Here is a 16,719-nt window from a genome sequence, read left to right on the forward strand (position 1 = left end):
ACACCCACTTTTGTTTGGGAATTCAGTCCAGGAGTCCTGGGAAATGCAAAAAGGTTGGCAATTATGGACTACATTCCCAGCGGTTGGATCTTACCACAGCTAAGGGCTCATTTAGACGTCAATGATTTTCTCATATGCAAAAAAAATTATTTTCATCAGTGTTTTGGATCAGTTTTGCTTATATGAAAAAAAACCCCTAATGTAGGTTCCTCAAGCTTCTTCCAGCAGCCAGTGAAAAACTGACAGCACCCAGATAGCATCCAAGTGCCATAGACTTGCAGTAGCGTGCTTGATTCGTGACTTTGATCAGAATCGTACAAGTCTCCATGTTATGGTGCAGACCACTCAATCCACAGCCCCATAGACTATCAAAGTTATGAGCTCTATCCATGAATAGAACTGATGACTAACATTTATCACCCATCCAGTGATATAGGAGACAATCTATAGTCTGCATCTCATTTGCAGACTATACCCTGCCACAATTTGGGACTATACTGGGAACCGCCTGAGCTTTACTGCCATGTATGTGAATATCTACACAGGTTGTTTCAGGTCTTCACAGTTTTAAAAAAAAATCACATTAAGGGTTCTTTTATACACTGCAATTCTTGTAAAAATACTTTTCTGTAGCAAAAAAAATGTTTTAAGTGTCATACAATTCGAACTTGTGCAACATTTTTGTGACTTTTGGCAGATTTATGTGTGTCCTGATCAGCTTCGCCAAATGGGCTGAGCAAGAACAGGGCGTGGCAAACCCCAAACGTCGTAAATTTATTCCACGTTAATGGAGTAAATTTGGCCAGTAATGTATTCCAGTCCTTGCCTAGCATAACCTGTTTAGAGGAGATGCACATCAGTTGTAGGGTGCATAGAATTCATTAAGTGGTGTACACCTCTTAATGAATTAGGCGCACCTTACACCAGCATTACGATCATTAAGACTGGCGTTGAAAATGTCAATCTTAATGAATTGGGACAATTGTGGGTTTTTTGTGGAGTTTTCCGCCATTTGCGTTGTGTGTTTTGAAGGTCCCTTGTGGTTTTTTCCTGAATGGAGCCTGCTGTAGGGATGGTGTTTTTTATGCCTTTTTCCAAGTGGTGTCTCTATAGGAGAAAATGTGTGTCAAAATTGGATCTCTAAAAAGCATGAAAATCATGGCACGTTTTTTTTTTTACAAGACAGAAAAAAACGCTATACAAATTTTGGTGGAAATGATACCTTAAAAAATAACAAAAAAATCAGCTCCCATTTTTAGTGTAAGACCACGGCCCCACTATCAGTATTTGGTCAGTATTCGATCAGTATTTTTTCTCAGAAGTGGGAGCCAAAATCAGGTGAGGAACAATCAGAGAAAAGGTATAATAGAAACAAGTCACCAATTCTGCATTTATCACCCACTCCTGGTTTTGGCTCCAACTCCTGAGAAAAAATACTGACAGTGTACTGATCAAATACTGATAGTGAGGCCGTGACCATATATTGACATACACTGTTGGTAGACAACCAATTTAAAAGGATTCTCTGGTGTCTTTCACTTTTGCATCCAAATGTGAGAGAAGCTGAAGAGTGCCAGCCAGGACATGTTCACGGTGGGCAGGTACCATTCACACTTCCTGTTTTAATGAATAGGACAGGTGGACGATACCTGCTGGCAATGGCAGACACAGACAGAAAAGGGCCCCTGTGCAAGAACAGTATATGGGCTCTTTACTGGTCATCATATTGCACAATTCCGCCTGCTTTAGTGGTGGAAATGGGCCCCCTTACCTCTTGGGCCCCTGTGCGGCCGCACAGGTTACACTAATGATATGTCCGCCCCTGGCTGTGCACAGAACCAGGCAGGCAAAGTCATCTGCGCCTCTCACCTCCTGATGCAGGAGTACAAGGCGGCAGAAAAAAAAAAAAAAGAAAAAAAAAAAAAAATCGCTGTAAATTATTTTCACAAATCTGTGTAACAGGCACCTAGATGAAACAAAAAGAAACTTTATTAAAAAAAATAATAATACAAGACTGAAATAGAAGAGTCATGTTTCCAATGTGCCCGCTTCACAACATTTCTCTAGCATCGGACGCAGAGAACTCCTTCATCAGCGAGGTCATAATTCTCTTGTAGGTGTCCAGAATGGTCTGAGCTGATGGTCTCTCTGCCGGGTTCTTCTTTTTACACTCTGCGTGGATTTCAAACAAGTGAAAGCGAACGATATCACTGCCTTCTCCATCACCCAAGATATAATCCGTTACCGCTGGGATCTTCCATATATCAGTCTTCTCATCATATGGTGGCATCAGATCATTTCTAAACTCCCTATCAGGCCCATAAGGCCACAGTTGTTCTGGAGCCACAAAATCGCCAGTAATTTCTCGGCGACCACATTTGACTAAAACTCTGTTCTCTTTATCCACCATAGGTAGGGCATCCAAATCATTTGCCACCAAGCGGAAGTCACTGGTTAGCAGGTACTGGGACAGCACCTTGTCCAGATCATTGGAGTCGCACATAACTAATACCCCGAGCGGACTATTGTGCAAATAGCGAATCACACTTACGTAGTCTATGGCCAGTGCCAAACGATTTTGCCAAGTGTTAACATTTTTGTATTTCGGGAGGCTGAATGTGTTGTCCAGATTGGTCAGAGATCCCAAAGGGTGGTACTCAGTCAGTATGCTGCCACTTTCCTCACAATACCCCAGCAGAGTCACGACATGCCTGCTCTGGAGGGATTGCAACATCCGTAATCCATGGTAGAAGTCATCTTGTAGGTCCTGGACCGTGAGCTGAGACAAAGCCACTTTCATTTCTTTCCACTCTGACAAATACACCTAAAATGGGAAGAAAATAGCACTGCTCTGTGAAAAGATTTGACATGGTCACTATGAAGTGGTCATTTAATGACTTATAAGTGAACAATCTACTTTCAGTACTTTCTGGCAGAAACACATCAATAACTGTACACCAAGTGTTCAAGCTCTGACCCCCCACACACCTGAAAGCTATCGGGCTCATAAAATGCTAATTCTTAAATTAGGAGAAAGAACTAGCTAGAAGGATTACACAGCTATTCGGACATGTATTTTCAAAGTAAGTACACCAGCCTCTCCAAGTTTATAAGATCTATTAAATAATTTACGCACTTTTTTGTAATATCTGGTGAAAGATCTACAGCATCCATTCAAACTGTGACCACTGTTGGGTGTCTACGTAATGGATGACTACGACAGACAGTAGGCTACTTAGGTTCCCACTCCTGAGAAAAAAATACTGTTAGTTTAGGTCAGGAGCCCACTGTCATTCCAAGTACTGAGGTTTGAGCATGGACTATATATTAATGAGGTGTGAATCCACCTTAAGTCTTAAAGAAGTTGTCTAGGCTTGGAATAAAAGGCTGCATGCACGCTATGTGACGGCAGACATCTGAAAACCTGACAGCGAACGATGCACTTACTGTCAGAATCCTCTGGGAGAGCATGTGTGTGCAGGCGGTCATGTGACATGAAGTTCAGCCTGTGGTGGGCTTCATAGTAGATTATTAATTTCACTATATACTGCAATATCGAAATTTTGCAGTATATAGTTCAAGCAGTCAAATGATCATAGGTGCAAGTCCCCTAAGGGGACTAAAAAAATGTTTAAATGATCAAATATTTGATCTATCACGATATAAATGTATTTAATTTGTACAGTAAATACCATAATAAAAAAATTAAAATGCCAAATTTTTCAGTCATCCCACCTCCCCCAGAAAATGCAATAAAAAGGGATAAAAGCATTGCATGTACTCCAAAAGGATACCAAAAATCTTATAGCTCATATACAAAAACAACAAGCTCTCCCACATGTCCATTGATGAGAAAATAAGTTATGAGTATCAAAAAGAATTTGAATTACTAATATAAATTTTACAGGTTTGGTATTGTCATAATCATGTCGACCTAAAGATTCTTGTTCTCAGGTCATTTTTACTGGAGAAACAAAAAATATAATGGCAATTTTTTTTTTTTACCACACTTGGAATTTTTTCTCCATTATATGGTGTCATACAAAACTACAACTTCAAAACAAAAGTTATGTCTCTTAGAAGTAGGTGAAGAAAAAAAATGAAGGAAGGCAAAAACAAAAGCTGGCTCTGAAAGGAAGGGTTGAGACTGCTATGGACATTTGTTTAAAGACCAGATGTAAATCTCTAATAAAATAAGCTGCACTGTGACAATAATCACCTTTTTCACAACTCCTTCTCCCACTAGCTTCAGCCTGCGGACTTCTTTATTAATGCGCTGACAATTCAGCCATGCAGAGCAATTCTTCATGTTGCCAATCTTGAAGAAACCTTGAGGACAAGTGCTGGGCTCTGCATGCGGATAACTAGGCGAGATATAGACGTGCTCCAGGTAAACGTAGAGCAGCACGTTTACCAACACCACGGTGAGAAGAAGCAGGATGATGAGCAGCAGGAGACAATTCCAGCTGCCATCCTTCTTACCAGCATATCTTTTATCCATTCTACTCTGCAGAAGAAGGACTTGTCACGTCCTAAAATAATGGGGAAAAAAGTATATCCATCACAATGGGAAAACAACAGCAGCTGAAAACATCTCACAGACAGTGTTAGGTACATGAAAGCCAGCGTGGTCAATCCTTCTAGATTGTGATGGCAGATTATAAAAGTAGAAGACAGTGTGTGCTAATCTCTAATAACTTGTAAGGAGTCATGGGGTGGGGCTGCTCCTCTGATGAGTCATGCGGGTGGGGCTGCTCCTTTGATGAGTCATGCGGGTGGGGCTGCTCCTCTGATGAGTCATGCGGGTGGGTAGAGCTGCTCCTCTGATGAGTCATGGGGGTGGGGCTGCTCCTCTGATGAGTCATGCGGGTGGGGCTGCTCCTCTGATGAGTCATGCGGGTGGGGCTGCTCCTCTGATGAGTCATGCAGGTGGGGCTGCTCCTCTGATGAGTCATGCGGGTAGGTAGAGCTGCTCCTCTGATGAGTCATGGGGGTGGGGCTGCTCCTCTGATGAGTCATGCGGGTGGGGCTGCTCCTCTGAATCATGCAGGTAGGTAGAGCTGCTCCTCTGATGAGTCATGCAGGTGGAGCTGCTCCTCTGATGAGTCATGCGGGGGGTGGGGCTGCTCCTCTGATGAGTCATGCGGGTGGGGCTGCTCCTCTGATGAGTCATGGGGGTGGGGCTACTCCTCTGATGAGTCATGCAGGTAGGTAGAGCTGCTCCCCTGATGAGTCATGCGGGTGGGGCTGCTCCTCTGAATCATGCAGGTAGGTAGAGCTGCTCCTCTGGTGAGTCATGCGGGTGGGGCTGCTCCTCTGATGAGTCATGCGGGTGGGGCTGCTTCTCTGATGAGTCATGGGGGTGAGGCTGCTCCACTGATGAGTCATGGAGGGGGGCTGCTCCTCTGATGAGTCATGCAAGTAGGTAGAGCTGCTCCCCTGAGAGTCATGAGTCATGCAGGTAGGTAGAGCTGCTCCTCTGATGAGTCATGTAGGTAAGTAGAGCTGCTCCTCTGATGAGTCATGGGGGTGGGGCTGCTCCTCTGATGAGTCAAGCGGGTGGGGTTGCTTCTCTGATGAGTCAAGCAGGTGGGGCTGCTCCTCTGGTGAGTCATGGGGTGGGGCTTCTCTTCTGATGAGTCAAGCGGGTGGGGCTGCTCCTCTGGTGAGTGATGGGGGTGGGGCTGCTCCTCTGGTGAGTCATGGGGTGGGGCTGCTCCTCTGGTGAGTCATGGGGTAGGGCTGCTCCTCTGGTGAGTCATGGGGGTGGGGCTGCTCCTCTGGTGAGTCATGGGGGTGGGGCTGCTCCTCTGGTGAGTCATGGGGGTGGGGCTGATCCTCTGGTGAGTCATGGGGGTGGGGCTTCTCTTCTGATGAGTTAAGCGGGTGGGGCTGCTCCTCTGGTGAGTCATGGGGGTGGGGCTGCTCCTCTGGTGAGTCATGCGGGTGGGGCTGCTCCTCTGGTGAGTCATGGGGTGGGGCTTCTCTTCTGATGAGTCAAGCGGGTGGGGCTGCTCCTCTGGTGAGTGATGGGGGTGGGGCTGCTCCTCTGGTGAGTGATGGGGGTGGGGCTGATCCTCTGGTGAGTGATGGGGGTGGGGCTGATCCTCTGGTGAGTGATGGGGGTGGGGCTGATCCTCTGGTGATTCATGGGGGTGGGGCTGATCCTCTGGTGAGTCATGGGGGTGGGGCTGATCCTCTGGTGAGTCATGGGGGTGGGGCTTCTCTTCTGATGAGTCTTAGGGTGGAGCTGCTCCTCTGGTGAGTGATGGGGGTGGGGCTGCTCCTCTGGTGAGTGATTGGGGTGGGGCTGCTCCTCTGGTGAGTCATGGGGGTGGGGCTGCTCCTCTGGTGAGTCATGGGGGTGGGGCTGCTCCTCTGGTGAGTCATGGGGGTGGGGCTGATCCTCTGGTGAGTCATGGGGGTGGGGCTGATCCTCTGGTGAGTCATGGGGGTGGGGCTGATCCTCTGGTGAGTCATGGGGGTGGGGCTGATCCTCTGGTGAGTCATGGGGGTGGGGCTGATCCTCTGGTGAGTCATGGGGGTGGGGCTGCTCCTCTGGTGAGTCATGGGGGTGGGGCTGATCCTCTGGTGAGTCATGGGGGTGGGGCTTCTCTTCTGATGAGTTAAGCGGGTGGGGCTGCTCCTCTGGTGAGTCATGGGGGTGGGGCTGCTCCTCTGGTGAGTCATGCGGGTGGGGCTGCTCCTCTGGTGAGTCATGGGGTGGGGCTTCTCTTCTGATGAGTCAAGCGGGTGGGGCTGCTCCTCTGGTGAGTGATGGGGGTGGGGCTGCTCCTCTGGTGAGTGATGGGGGTGGGGCTGATCCTCTGGTGAGTGATGGGGGTGGGGCTGATCCTCTGGTGAGTGATGGGGGTGGGGCTGATCCTCTGGTGAGTGATGGGGGTGGGGCTGATCCTCTGGTGAGTGATGGGGGTGGGGCTGATCCTCTGGTGAGTCATGGGGGTGGGGCTTCTCTTCTGATGAGTCTTAGGGTGGAGCTGCTCCTCTGGTGAGTGATGGGGGTGGGGCTGCTCCTCTGGTGAGTGATGGGGGTGGGGCTGCTCCTCTGGTGAGTGATGGGGGTGGGGCTGATCCTCTGGTGATTCATGGGGGTGGGGCTGATCCTCTGGTGAGTCATGGGGGTGGGGCTTCTCTTCTGATGAGTCTTAGGGTGGAGCTGCTCCTCTGGTGAGTCATGGGGGTGGGGCTGATCCTCCTGCTGCATACTCACTACACCGCTTTGTTCTGGCTGAGGACAATGCACGGCCTTGTTCACCTGTATCCACTGTTCAGGCACAGGAGGCGCTCTGTGTAGAGCCCCCGCGCTGTACTGAGCCGTGAGCACACACATAGGGCTCGGAACCTGTGCATACCGGTGTAGCTACACCTGATAACAGCGCACCCAAGCATCTCCGCATGCGCACAGCGCCGTACCTCCGGTTCATAAATGCGCTGCACCAGCTACGTCTGTCACACAGGGAGCAGTCGGCCGCCATATCACCTATACAGGAGCGCAGCAGCAGGTTCCTGTTCTATAGAAGGACCTGGATGACCTCATGATCACATGACTGATTCCAAGGTATCATGTGACCAGGCCGCGGCCGCTGTAGTGTGTACTGAGGGAGCCCGGGCGGACGCGCCAGTCACTTCTACACTGAATTGATCAGGCTGTAGAGATAACGCCCGGGAGCCACATGCGCCGGGATTCTGCCGCCATTGCTCCTTGCACCACATTTATTACGTATTCTAGACCAGTTTTCAGCGCCGGCTTGTACAAAGGGTGTGGCTAATGGGAAGAGGCGTGGCATAAACCGATCCAAAGTAAGCGACTGGTTAAAGGGGTTGTCCAGTGAAGATAATAATCCCAAGCTAGGTGGTACCTTACTGATTGGTGAGTGACCACCGCTGGGACACGAAGAGAGAACTTACATCCCTGTTACAGGATGGCACAGCAAGTCTGAAGCCCGACTGCTGCTAAATGAATTTCTAATAATACTTTTATTTCTATAGCGCCAACTTGTTCCGCAGCGCTTTACATTGCATTTATTGCTATGGGACTGCCATCTTTCTCTGGCAGCTCTGTGGAGAATGAATGGAGCAGCGCTGGGCGTCAGGTCTACAGTGCCATATTGTAATGGGATAGAAGGTCCCTGATCTCCCAGTGGTCCACATCCACCAGTCAGTAAACTATTCTCTATCTTGTGGTTAGGTGGTAGCTTATTGTAACTGGACAATCCCTTTAAGTAGTGAGGTGCATTTTGGCTTCTTACCGAGCAGGATCATGTGGTTCTCGAACACCATTACTCCTGCCGCACATAGTGTACAACACTGCAGTGGACAGTCACTATCATCATAAAGGGAGGACCACCTTCAGTTTTTGAGGCCCACTGTAGGATTCATCAGGGGTAGAGGGTGCTGGGGGCATCTTACTCTCACACTCTTTATTTCTGATTTTTGGTCCCATCCGTTGTTGCTGCCAGGCGGCATTTCTACAGCTGGCATTCCAATGCCCTGCGACATGAGGTCTAGTGACTCACCCAACTTCACCACGTCACAGAGCCTAGGAAGTATCAGGGATGCCAGGCAAAGGGTACGTGCATACGGTCAGTAATCGCTTCGTATTGGACACAGCGCACTTGTGCTGCGTGCAATCAGCAGTGGCCCAGATGTTAGAGAATAGTGGATGGGATTTCAAGAAATCTCATGCCCACTCTGCGTCTCTGTGCTATTGCGGATCATCCGCGGAGACGGGCATGCAGCGCCTCTCCGCAAGAGAAGTTAGATCACTGTATTGTATAGGATGCGGTGATTCTGCATAGTTCAATGAACGCATGCGGATTCACCTGCGTGCAGCGCTTTGGGTGCAGCATAAAGTATGCTGCATTCAAAGCTCTGACAGTACGGATCGTGTGCTCATACCCTTAGGCTGTGTGCCCACGTAGCATTTTTCAAGCGGATATGCTGCGGAATTTCCGCAGCGTAAACGCTTGAAAAACGCATGTATATCCGCACCCCATGGTCCCCAATGGCATTCCGCAATGTCAATGCCCATGCTGCGTTCAAAAATCCGCAGCATGTCATTTAATTTTGCGTTTCCGCATGCAGAATTGCCTTTGTCCAATGCATAAAAAACGCAAGGCAATTCCGCATGTGGAAAACGCGTGATAAACGCGCGAAAAATGCGCGATAAACGCGTGCGGAATTCCGCATGCGTTTTTCCGGGAGAGGACTTGCAGAAATGAAGCAGAAATTTTCTGCTTCATAAATGCAACGTGGGCACATAGCCTTAGGGTGTGAAATCCGGCTGCAACAGAAAACCAAACCATAGGTTGGAACTGGGTACAGCAAACGTTATTGCTCCTCTCCAATCACTGGTGTAAGTGTAGACAAGACAATCTAAAGATGCAGCAAAGTATATAGAGGAAATATTTCACCAGATTTTCTCATTTACACTTAGTACCTCAATGCTCCACTGATTCTGGAACAGTTTTTCTTTTTCTTCTGCGTCCCTCCGTCCCAAATTTATGTCCCCAGTAAAATAATAAACTTTCCCGTCAGCCAACTGGGTGTATGCTACAGAACTCCTGTGGGTGTGGCCGGGTTTTGATTGGCCAACAACAGTGGAGAAAAACAAAACTGCAATGGGACACGCCCAGTTAGCTGGAGGGAGAATTTGTTTCCTTATTACTGAGTGGCAAAGGAGAAAATTTGTTCCTGAATCAGTGGAGAAGAAGCAAATTTAGCAGGTACTCCAATGAAATCCAGTTAAATTAAAAACTCCAGTTTCAGGTCTTCTTCTTTACATGGACCGCTGTGATAATTCTGGCATACTAAGACTGACTTGTCTAAAAGTCAGTTATGGCAGCTTTTATCAAAGTGATGCATGCTGTAAATCCACCCAAGTCTGTCTACAATGTCTGGGGTGACATGGCCACCATAATCTTGGGAGCCATGGACAGAACGGTCAGTGTATACCCCATGGGGGAAGGGCCTCAATGTGCGTGCTGCGGTGAACAGGGAGGAAGATTTCCGTTCCATATGCCATCTCGTGTCACTATGTGGCTACACAGCACAAGCAGAAACCTCTTACCTCCGCTGCCAGAAATGTCACCAGCGAGGAAACTAGCCTAATCTTATAGCGTACCCGTTATTTACCAGCTATAGGACTGAGCACAGGATCAGTCCTATAGACTATAACCTCCTAAGTCCCTTCCTGGCCCAGTATGCAGGGGGTACCAGAACCAATAATGCCTGTGCTGATGTGCCACCCTGGTACAGGGTCTGGCCAAGACTGACAATCCGCCCTGAAAGGCAAATTCCTGACCGCACAGTGGGCAGCCAGATCAATGTCATAATTATTTTTTTAAACTTCTTTGTGGCAGATGCTTCGCCATTGTGGCTGGTGTTTAGACCTAAATATCCCTGGAGTTAGTGAGGAGATAGTTTGCATTGTACAGTGAGGAGTTGTAAGCCCACCAGTGCTCTCCAATGCCACAAAAACAAGCTGCTGCCCTCCTTGCATGTAGATATCAAGCCTTGCACAAGTTGGCCAAGCATGGCCCAATCAATGCTAGGCTCGTGAGTTGCAGAACCCCAGAACATTACCATTGTTGCATTCGCAATGCAGACAAGAGGTGGAGGGGGTGACACTTATTGCCTTTGCAACTTGGACCACGAAGGATGGGAGACCCGGCCTAAACAGCAGTGACTGAGGAGGGGAAAGTCAAAAAGAACCTAAACAACGGAGATGATTTTTTAAAATACATTATATAATCCATTAAAAGGTTACTCCCAATATAGTTATTCCTTATTCACTGTATGGGGGAGAACTTATTGATTGCTGGGACACTCAGATTCCAAAGATCTATCCGGCTCTGTACAGCCCGTCTTCTAGGATTGGCGGTACACATGCGCTCAGCCTCCGCTCCATTCATTTTCTGTAGGACAGACTGAGAAAGCTGCCAAATGTTGTTTTTTTTTTTTTTTCACATTTTGTGCTCTGGTAGCCAGGACAATTTCCCATTTTTGAGGTGTACCAAATCTAAATTATAAAAAAAATATTGTTATTAAACCCAGATACCCATATATTTTCTGAAAGGAGTCACCCAGCACAATATCAAAGTGCTACTTTAAACAATTTTTATAAAAATTGATAGGAGTGGCTAAAAGGGTTACAATCTCTCTTGGGCCACGTTCACACATTCAGTATTTGGTCAGTATTACATCAGTATTTGTAAGACAAAACCAGGAGTGGGTGATAAATACAGAAGTGGTGACGTGTTTCTATTATACTTTTCCTCTGATTGTTCCACTCCAGGTTTTGGCTTACAAACAATGATGTAAAATACTGAACGTGTGAACATGGTCTTAATCTCACCAATGACGTTCTGAGTCTCATAACTTACATTGAGAAATGACTTCCGGTCCACCCAACAAACTCTCGAGTAATCCAGCAGGCCACACCTCCAGTCACGTGGTGCGGAAGAGGGTGGGAGTGGCCCTGGGGACAGCAGAAGACTGCGACTGATAAATATTTTAATGCACACAGGGAACATACATTACTGATCCCTATCCAGTGGTGAAATGAAAAAAAAAGTGGTACTTTAACTGAAAAGATAATAAAACTGCAATTATGGCTATATTTATTTTATGGTGTTTACTGGGCGGTATAAATAGTGTGCTTATTTTATAGTTTGGATCATTATGGACACGTCCACACCAAATATTTGTACTTAATTCCTCCCAATGAAATTCTCTTAAAAAAAAACGTTATATTTCGCCATGTTCTAAGAGCCATCTCTTAGTTTATTCATTTATAAGAGTTTTTATATTTTGCAGGGCAATCTACAAGTTTTAGTTGGTATGATTTTGGGCTTGGGACTCTGCTTTTTATTCAGTTTTTTCAAGGCAAAGTAACCAAAAAAATGGGAGTTAAGGGACAAGCTGATTTTATAGTGCGGGTTGTTACAAAAGCAACAATGCCAAATGTGTGTGTGAGGGGATAAATAACAAAGGACTTATATAACTTAAAAAAAAAAACTGCAGATGTGATGTACAGTGGGTACGGAAAGTATTCAGACCCCTTTAAATTTTTCACTCTTTGTTTCATTGCAGCCATTTGGTAAATTCTAAAAAGTTCATTTTTCATTTTTTTTCTCATTAAAGTACACTCTGCATCCCATCTTGACTGAAAAAAAAACAAAAATGTAGAAATTTTTGCAAATGTATTGAAAAAGAAAAACTGAAATATCACAAGTATTCAGACCCTTTGCTCAGACACTCATATTTAAGTCACATGCTGTCCATTTCCTTGTGATCCTCCTTGAGATGGTTCTGCTCCTTCATTGGAGTCCAGCTGTGTTTAATTAAACTGATAGGACTTGATTTGGAAAGGCACACACCCGTCTATATAAGACCTCACAGCTCACAGTGCATGTCACACCAAATGAGAATCATGAGCTCAAAGGAACTGCCCAAGGAGCTCAGAGACAGAATTGTGGCAATGCACAGATCTGGCCAAGGTTACAAAAGAATTTCTGCATTACTCAAGGTTCCTAAGAGCACAGTGGCCTCCATAATCCTTAAATGGAAGAAGTTTGGGACCACCAGAAGTCTTCCTAGACCTGGCCGTCCAGCCAAACTGAGCAATCGTGGGAGAAGAGCCTTGGTGAGAGAGGTAAAGAAGAACCCCAAGATCACTGTGGCTGAGCTCCAGAGATGCAGTAGGGAGATGGGAGAACGTTCCCCAAAGTCAAATATCACTGCAGCCGTCCACCAGTCGGGCCTTTATGGCAGAGTGGCCCGACGGAAGCCTCTCCTCAGTGCAAGACATATGAAAGCCTGCATAGAGTCTGCTCAAAAACACATGAAGGACTCCCAGACTATGTGAAATAAGATTCTCTGGTCTGATGAGACGAAGATAGAACTTTTTGGTGATAATTCTAAGCGGTATGTGTGGAGAAAACCAGGCACTGCTCATCACCTGCCCAATACAATCCCAACAGTGAAACATGGTGGTGGCAGCATCATGCTATGGGGGTGTTTTTCAGGTGCAGGGACAGGACAACTGGTTGCAATTGAAGGAAACATGAATGCAGCCAAGTACAGAGATACCCTGGATGAAAACCTCTTACAGAGTGCTCTGGACCTCAGACTTGGCCGAAGGTTCACCTTCCAACAAGACAATGACCCTAAGCACACAGCTAAAATAACAAAGGAGTGGCTTCAGAACAACTCTGTGACCATTCTTGATGGGCCCAGGCAGAGCCCTGACCTAAACCCCCTAAACCTAAACATCTCTGGAGAGACCTGAAAATGGTTGTCCACCAACGTTCACCATCCAACCTGACGGAACAGGAGAGGATCTGCAAGGAAGAATGGCAGAGGATCCCCAAATCCAGGTGTGAAAAACTTGTTGCATCATTCCCAAGAAGACTCATGGCTGTACTAGCTCAAAAGGGTGCTTCTACTCAATACTGAACAAAGAGTCTGAATACTTATGACCATGTGATATTTCAGTTTTTCTTTTAATAAATTTGCAAAAATATCTACATTTGTTTTTTTTCAGTCAAGATGGGGTGCAGAGTGTACTTTAACCCCTTAACAACATTAGACGTACTAATACGCGTCTGTGCCCTGGGACTTAAGAGCCAGACCCGTATTAGTACGTCATGGCGATCGCGCGCGCACACGGGCTGTGCAGGCGCGATCGCCGCCGGGTGTCAGCTGATTGTCACAGCTGACACCCGGTACTATGTGCAGGGAGTGGTCACGCACCGCTCCCAGCACATTAACCCCCGCGATGCTGCGATCGAAGTCGATCGCAGCATTGCGGTGGCAAGGGGAGGTGATCGCAGATACTCACCTCCTCTTCCGGCTTCCAGCGCTGTCTGCCGCGGCTTCCAGGATGTTGCCATGACGACCCGATGTCGTCATGACAACATCCGGGTCACCAGACAGCAGGAAGATTTTTTGGACATGCGCAGTGCATCTCCAAACAATCTTCTCCCTGTCCAGCGCTGACAGCCTGCATGGCACAGGGATGGTGCTGCATTCCTGTGCCATGCAGGCGATCAGAGAAAAAAAAGTGAAAGTCCCAGAGTGGGATAAAGTATAAAAACTATCTGAAAGTGAAAAAAAAATTGTAAAAATATAAAAAAAAAAATAAAAAGAATAATCCACCAAAAATAAAAATATAATGTACCCATCAATAAATATTATTCTAAAAAAAAAAACAATAAAAGTACACATATTTGGTATCGCCGCGTCCGGAACAACCTGACCTATAAAACTGTCCCACTAGTTAACCCCTTCAGTGAACATAGTAAAAAAAAAAAAGAAGCAAAAAACAATGCTTTATCACCATACCGCCAAACAAAAAATGGAATAACACGCAATCAAAAAGACAAATATAAATAAAAATGGTACCGCTGAAAACGTCATCTCGTCCCGCAAAAAACAAGCCACCATACAGCTCCATCAGCCGAAAAATAAAAAAGTTATAGCTCTCAGAATAAAGCTATGCTAAAAAATAATTTTTTCTATAAAATTGCTTTTATTATGTAAAAGTGCAAAACATAGAAATACGATATAAATGTGGTACCGCTGTAAACGTACTGACTCGAAGAATAAAGCTGCCTTATCAATTTTACCACACGCGGAACAGAATAAAAAAAAATAAAAAAAAACAATTCCTGAATTGTTGGTTTTTGTTTATTCTGCCTCCCAAAAATTGGAATAGAAAGCGATCAAAAAATGTCACGTGCCTGAAAATGGCACCAATAACAACGTCAACTCATCCCGCAAAAAACAAGCCGTCAAATGACTGTCTGCCAAAATCTGGAAAAATTATAGCTCTCAAAATATGGCGATGCAAAAACTAGATTTTACAAAAAATGCGTCTTTTAGTGTGTGACAGCTGTCAGTCATAAAAACCCCATATGATTCTGGTATCGCTGTAGTCTCACCGACCCGAAGAATAAGGTCGTCTAATCACTTATACCGCATGAGGAACGGCGTAAAAAATAAACTCTCAGGTTAGGGTTGTGCTAGGGTTAGGGCTGGGGTTGGGGTTAGGGTTGGGGTTAGGGTTGTGATGGGGTTGGGATTTTTTTCAAAAGTAAGAAAAAAACATGACGATATGGCGACTAGTGTTGAGCGCAAGTGCTCGCTACTTGAGTTTTCATCGGGTGTTCTGGTATGCATTGAGTATCGTGGATATTTGAGTGACATGCTCGAGTCTCCGCCCCATATGCTTCACGGCCCAAAAAACTTTGCGGGGATTGCCTGCCATGCACGAGCGATCCCCGCATGTTTTTTTTTGGGTGTCTAATAACCGTGAAACATCCGGGCGGGGACTCGAGCATGTCACTCGAGCACACGCAGTACATGGTGCATACCTGAGTACCCGATGCAAACTCAAGTAGCGAGCACTTGCGCTCAAGACTAATGACAACTTATTCAATATGATGACCTAATGTTATCAAATTCTGTGTCGTACCTCTGGGTTCAAAATGTTCACTATACACCTTAATAAAATCCTTGAGGGGTATAGTTTCCAATATGGGGTCACTTGTGGGGGAGCTCCACTGTTTAGGCACATCAGGGGCTCTCCAAACGCGACATGGTGTCCGCTAACAAATTGAATGGAAAATCGCTCAAATTGTTAGCGGACGCCATGTTGCGTTTGGAGAGCCCCTGCGTGCCTCAACTTTGGAGCTCCCCCACAAGTGACCCCATTTTGGAAACTAGACAACCCAAGGCACCTATCTAGATGCATAATGAGCACTTGGAACCCCCAGGTGCTTCACAAATTGATTCGTAAAAATGAAAAAGTGTTTTTTTAACTTTTTCATTTTTACGAATCAATTTGTGAAGCACCTGGGGGTTCCAAGTGCTCACTATGCACCTAGATAGGTGCCTTGGGTGGTCTAGTTTCCAAAATGGGGTCACTTGTGGGGGAGCTCCAATGTTTAGGCACACAGGAGCTCTCCAAACGCGACATGGTGTCCGCTAACAAATTGGAACCATGTCGCGTTTGGAGAGGCCCTGTGTGACTAAACATTGGAGCTCCCCCACAAGTGACCCCATTTTTGAAACTAGACCCCCCAAGGCACCTATCTAGATGCATAGTGAGCACTTGGAACCTCAAGGTGCTTCACAAATTGATTCGTAAAAATGAAAAAGTTAAAAAAACACTTTTTCATTTTTACGAATCAATTTGTGAAGCACCTGGGGGTTCCAAGTGCTCATTATGCATCTAGATAGGTGCCTTGGGGGGTCTAGTTTCCAAAATGGGGTCACTTGTGGGGGAGCTCCAATGTTTGGGCACACAGGGGCTCTCCAAACGCAACATGGTGTCCGCTAATTATTCAAGTAAATTTTACAATCAAAGAGTCAAATGGCGCTCCTTCCCTTCCGAGCCCTGCCGTGCGCCCAAACAGTGGTTTATCCCCACATATGGGGTATCTACGTGCCCAGGGGAAATTGCACAACAAATTTTGGGGTCCATTTTTTCTTGCTACCCCTGTGAAAATAAAAAAAATTGGGTCTAAAGTAACATTTTTGTGAAAAAAGTTAAATGTTCATTTTTTTCTTCCACATTCCAAAAATTCCTGTGAAGCACCTGAAGGGTTAATAAAGTTCTTGAATGTGGTTTTGAGCTCCTTGAGGGGTGCAGTTTTTAGAATGGTGTCACTTTTGGGTGTTTTCTGTCATAAA

General features: G+C 46.1%; 1 protein-coding gene across 1 annotated transcript; it reads right to left on the minus strand.

Annotated features, from left to right (window-relative positions):
• Window positions 1-1,971: 1,971 nt before the first annotated feature.
• On the minus strand, window positions 1,972-7,647 carry POMK (protein O-mannose kinase). Its single transcript, XM_073636989.1, has 3 exons — window positions 7,435-7,647; window positions 4,220-4,532; window positions 1,972-2,824 (listed from the first exon to the last, which is right to left on the minus strand). Exons 2-3 carry the CDS (start codon window positions 4,499-4,501, stop codon window positions 2,051-2,053), a joined length of 1,056 nt encoding a protein of 351 aa, XP_073493090.1. The 5' UTR covers window positions 4,502-4,532; window positions 7,435-7,647; the 3' UTR covers window positions 1,972-2,050.
• Between the last annotated feature and the right edge of the window lie 9,072 nt (window positions 7,648-16,719).

This window comes from Phyllobates terribilis, unplaced genomic scaffold (genome assembly GCF_046119375.1).
Source record: "Phyllobates terribilis strain yellow unplaced genomic scaffold, ASM4611937v1 Scaffold_1__5_contigs__length_1240528914, whole genome shotgun sequence".
NCBI lineage: Eukaryota > Metazoa > Chordata > Amphibia > Anura > Dendrobatidae > Phyllobates > Phyllobates terribilis.

Excerpts from the sequence above, each read along its gene's own strand:
- POMK (XM_073636989.1), bottom strand. The coding sequence starts at position 4,501 with ATGGATAAAAGATATGCTGGTAAGAAGGATGGCAGCTGGAATTGTCTC. Across the intron at positions 2,825-4,219 it reads GAGAAGGAGTTGTGAAAAAG|GTGTATTTGTCAGAGTGGAA; the intron begins GTGATTATTGTC and ends TTCCCATTTTAG.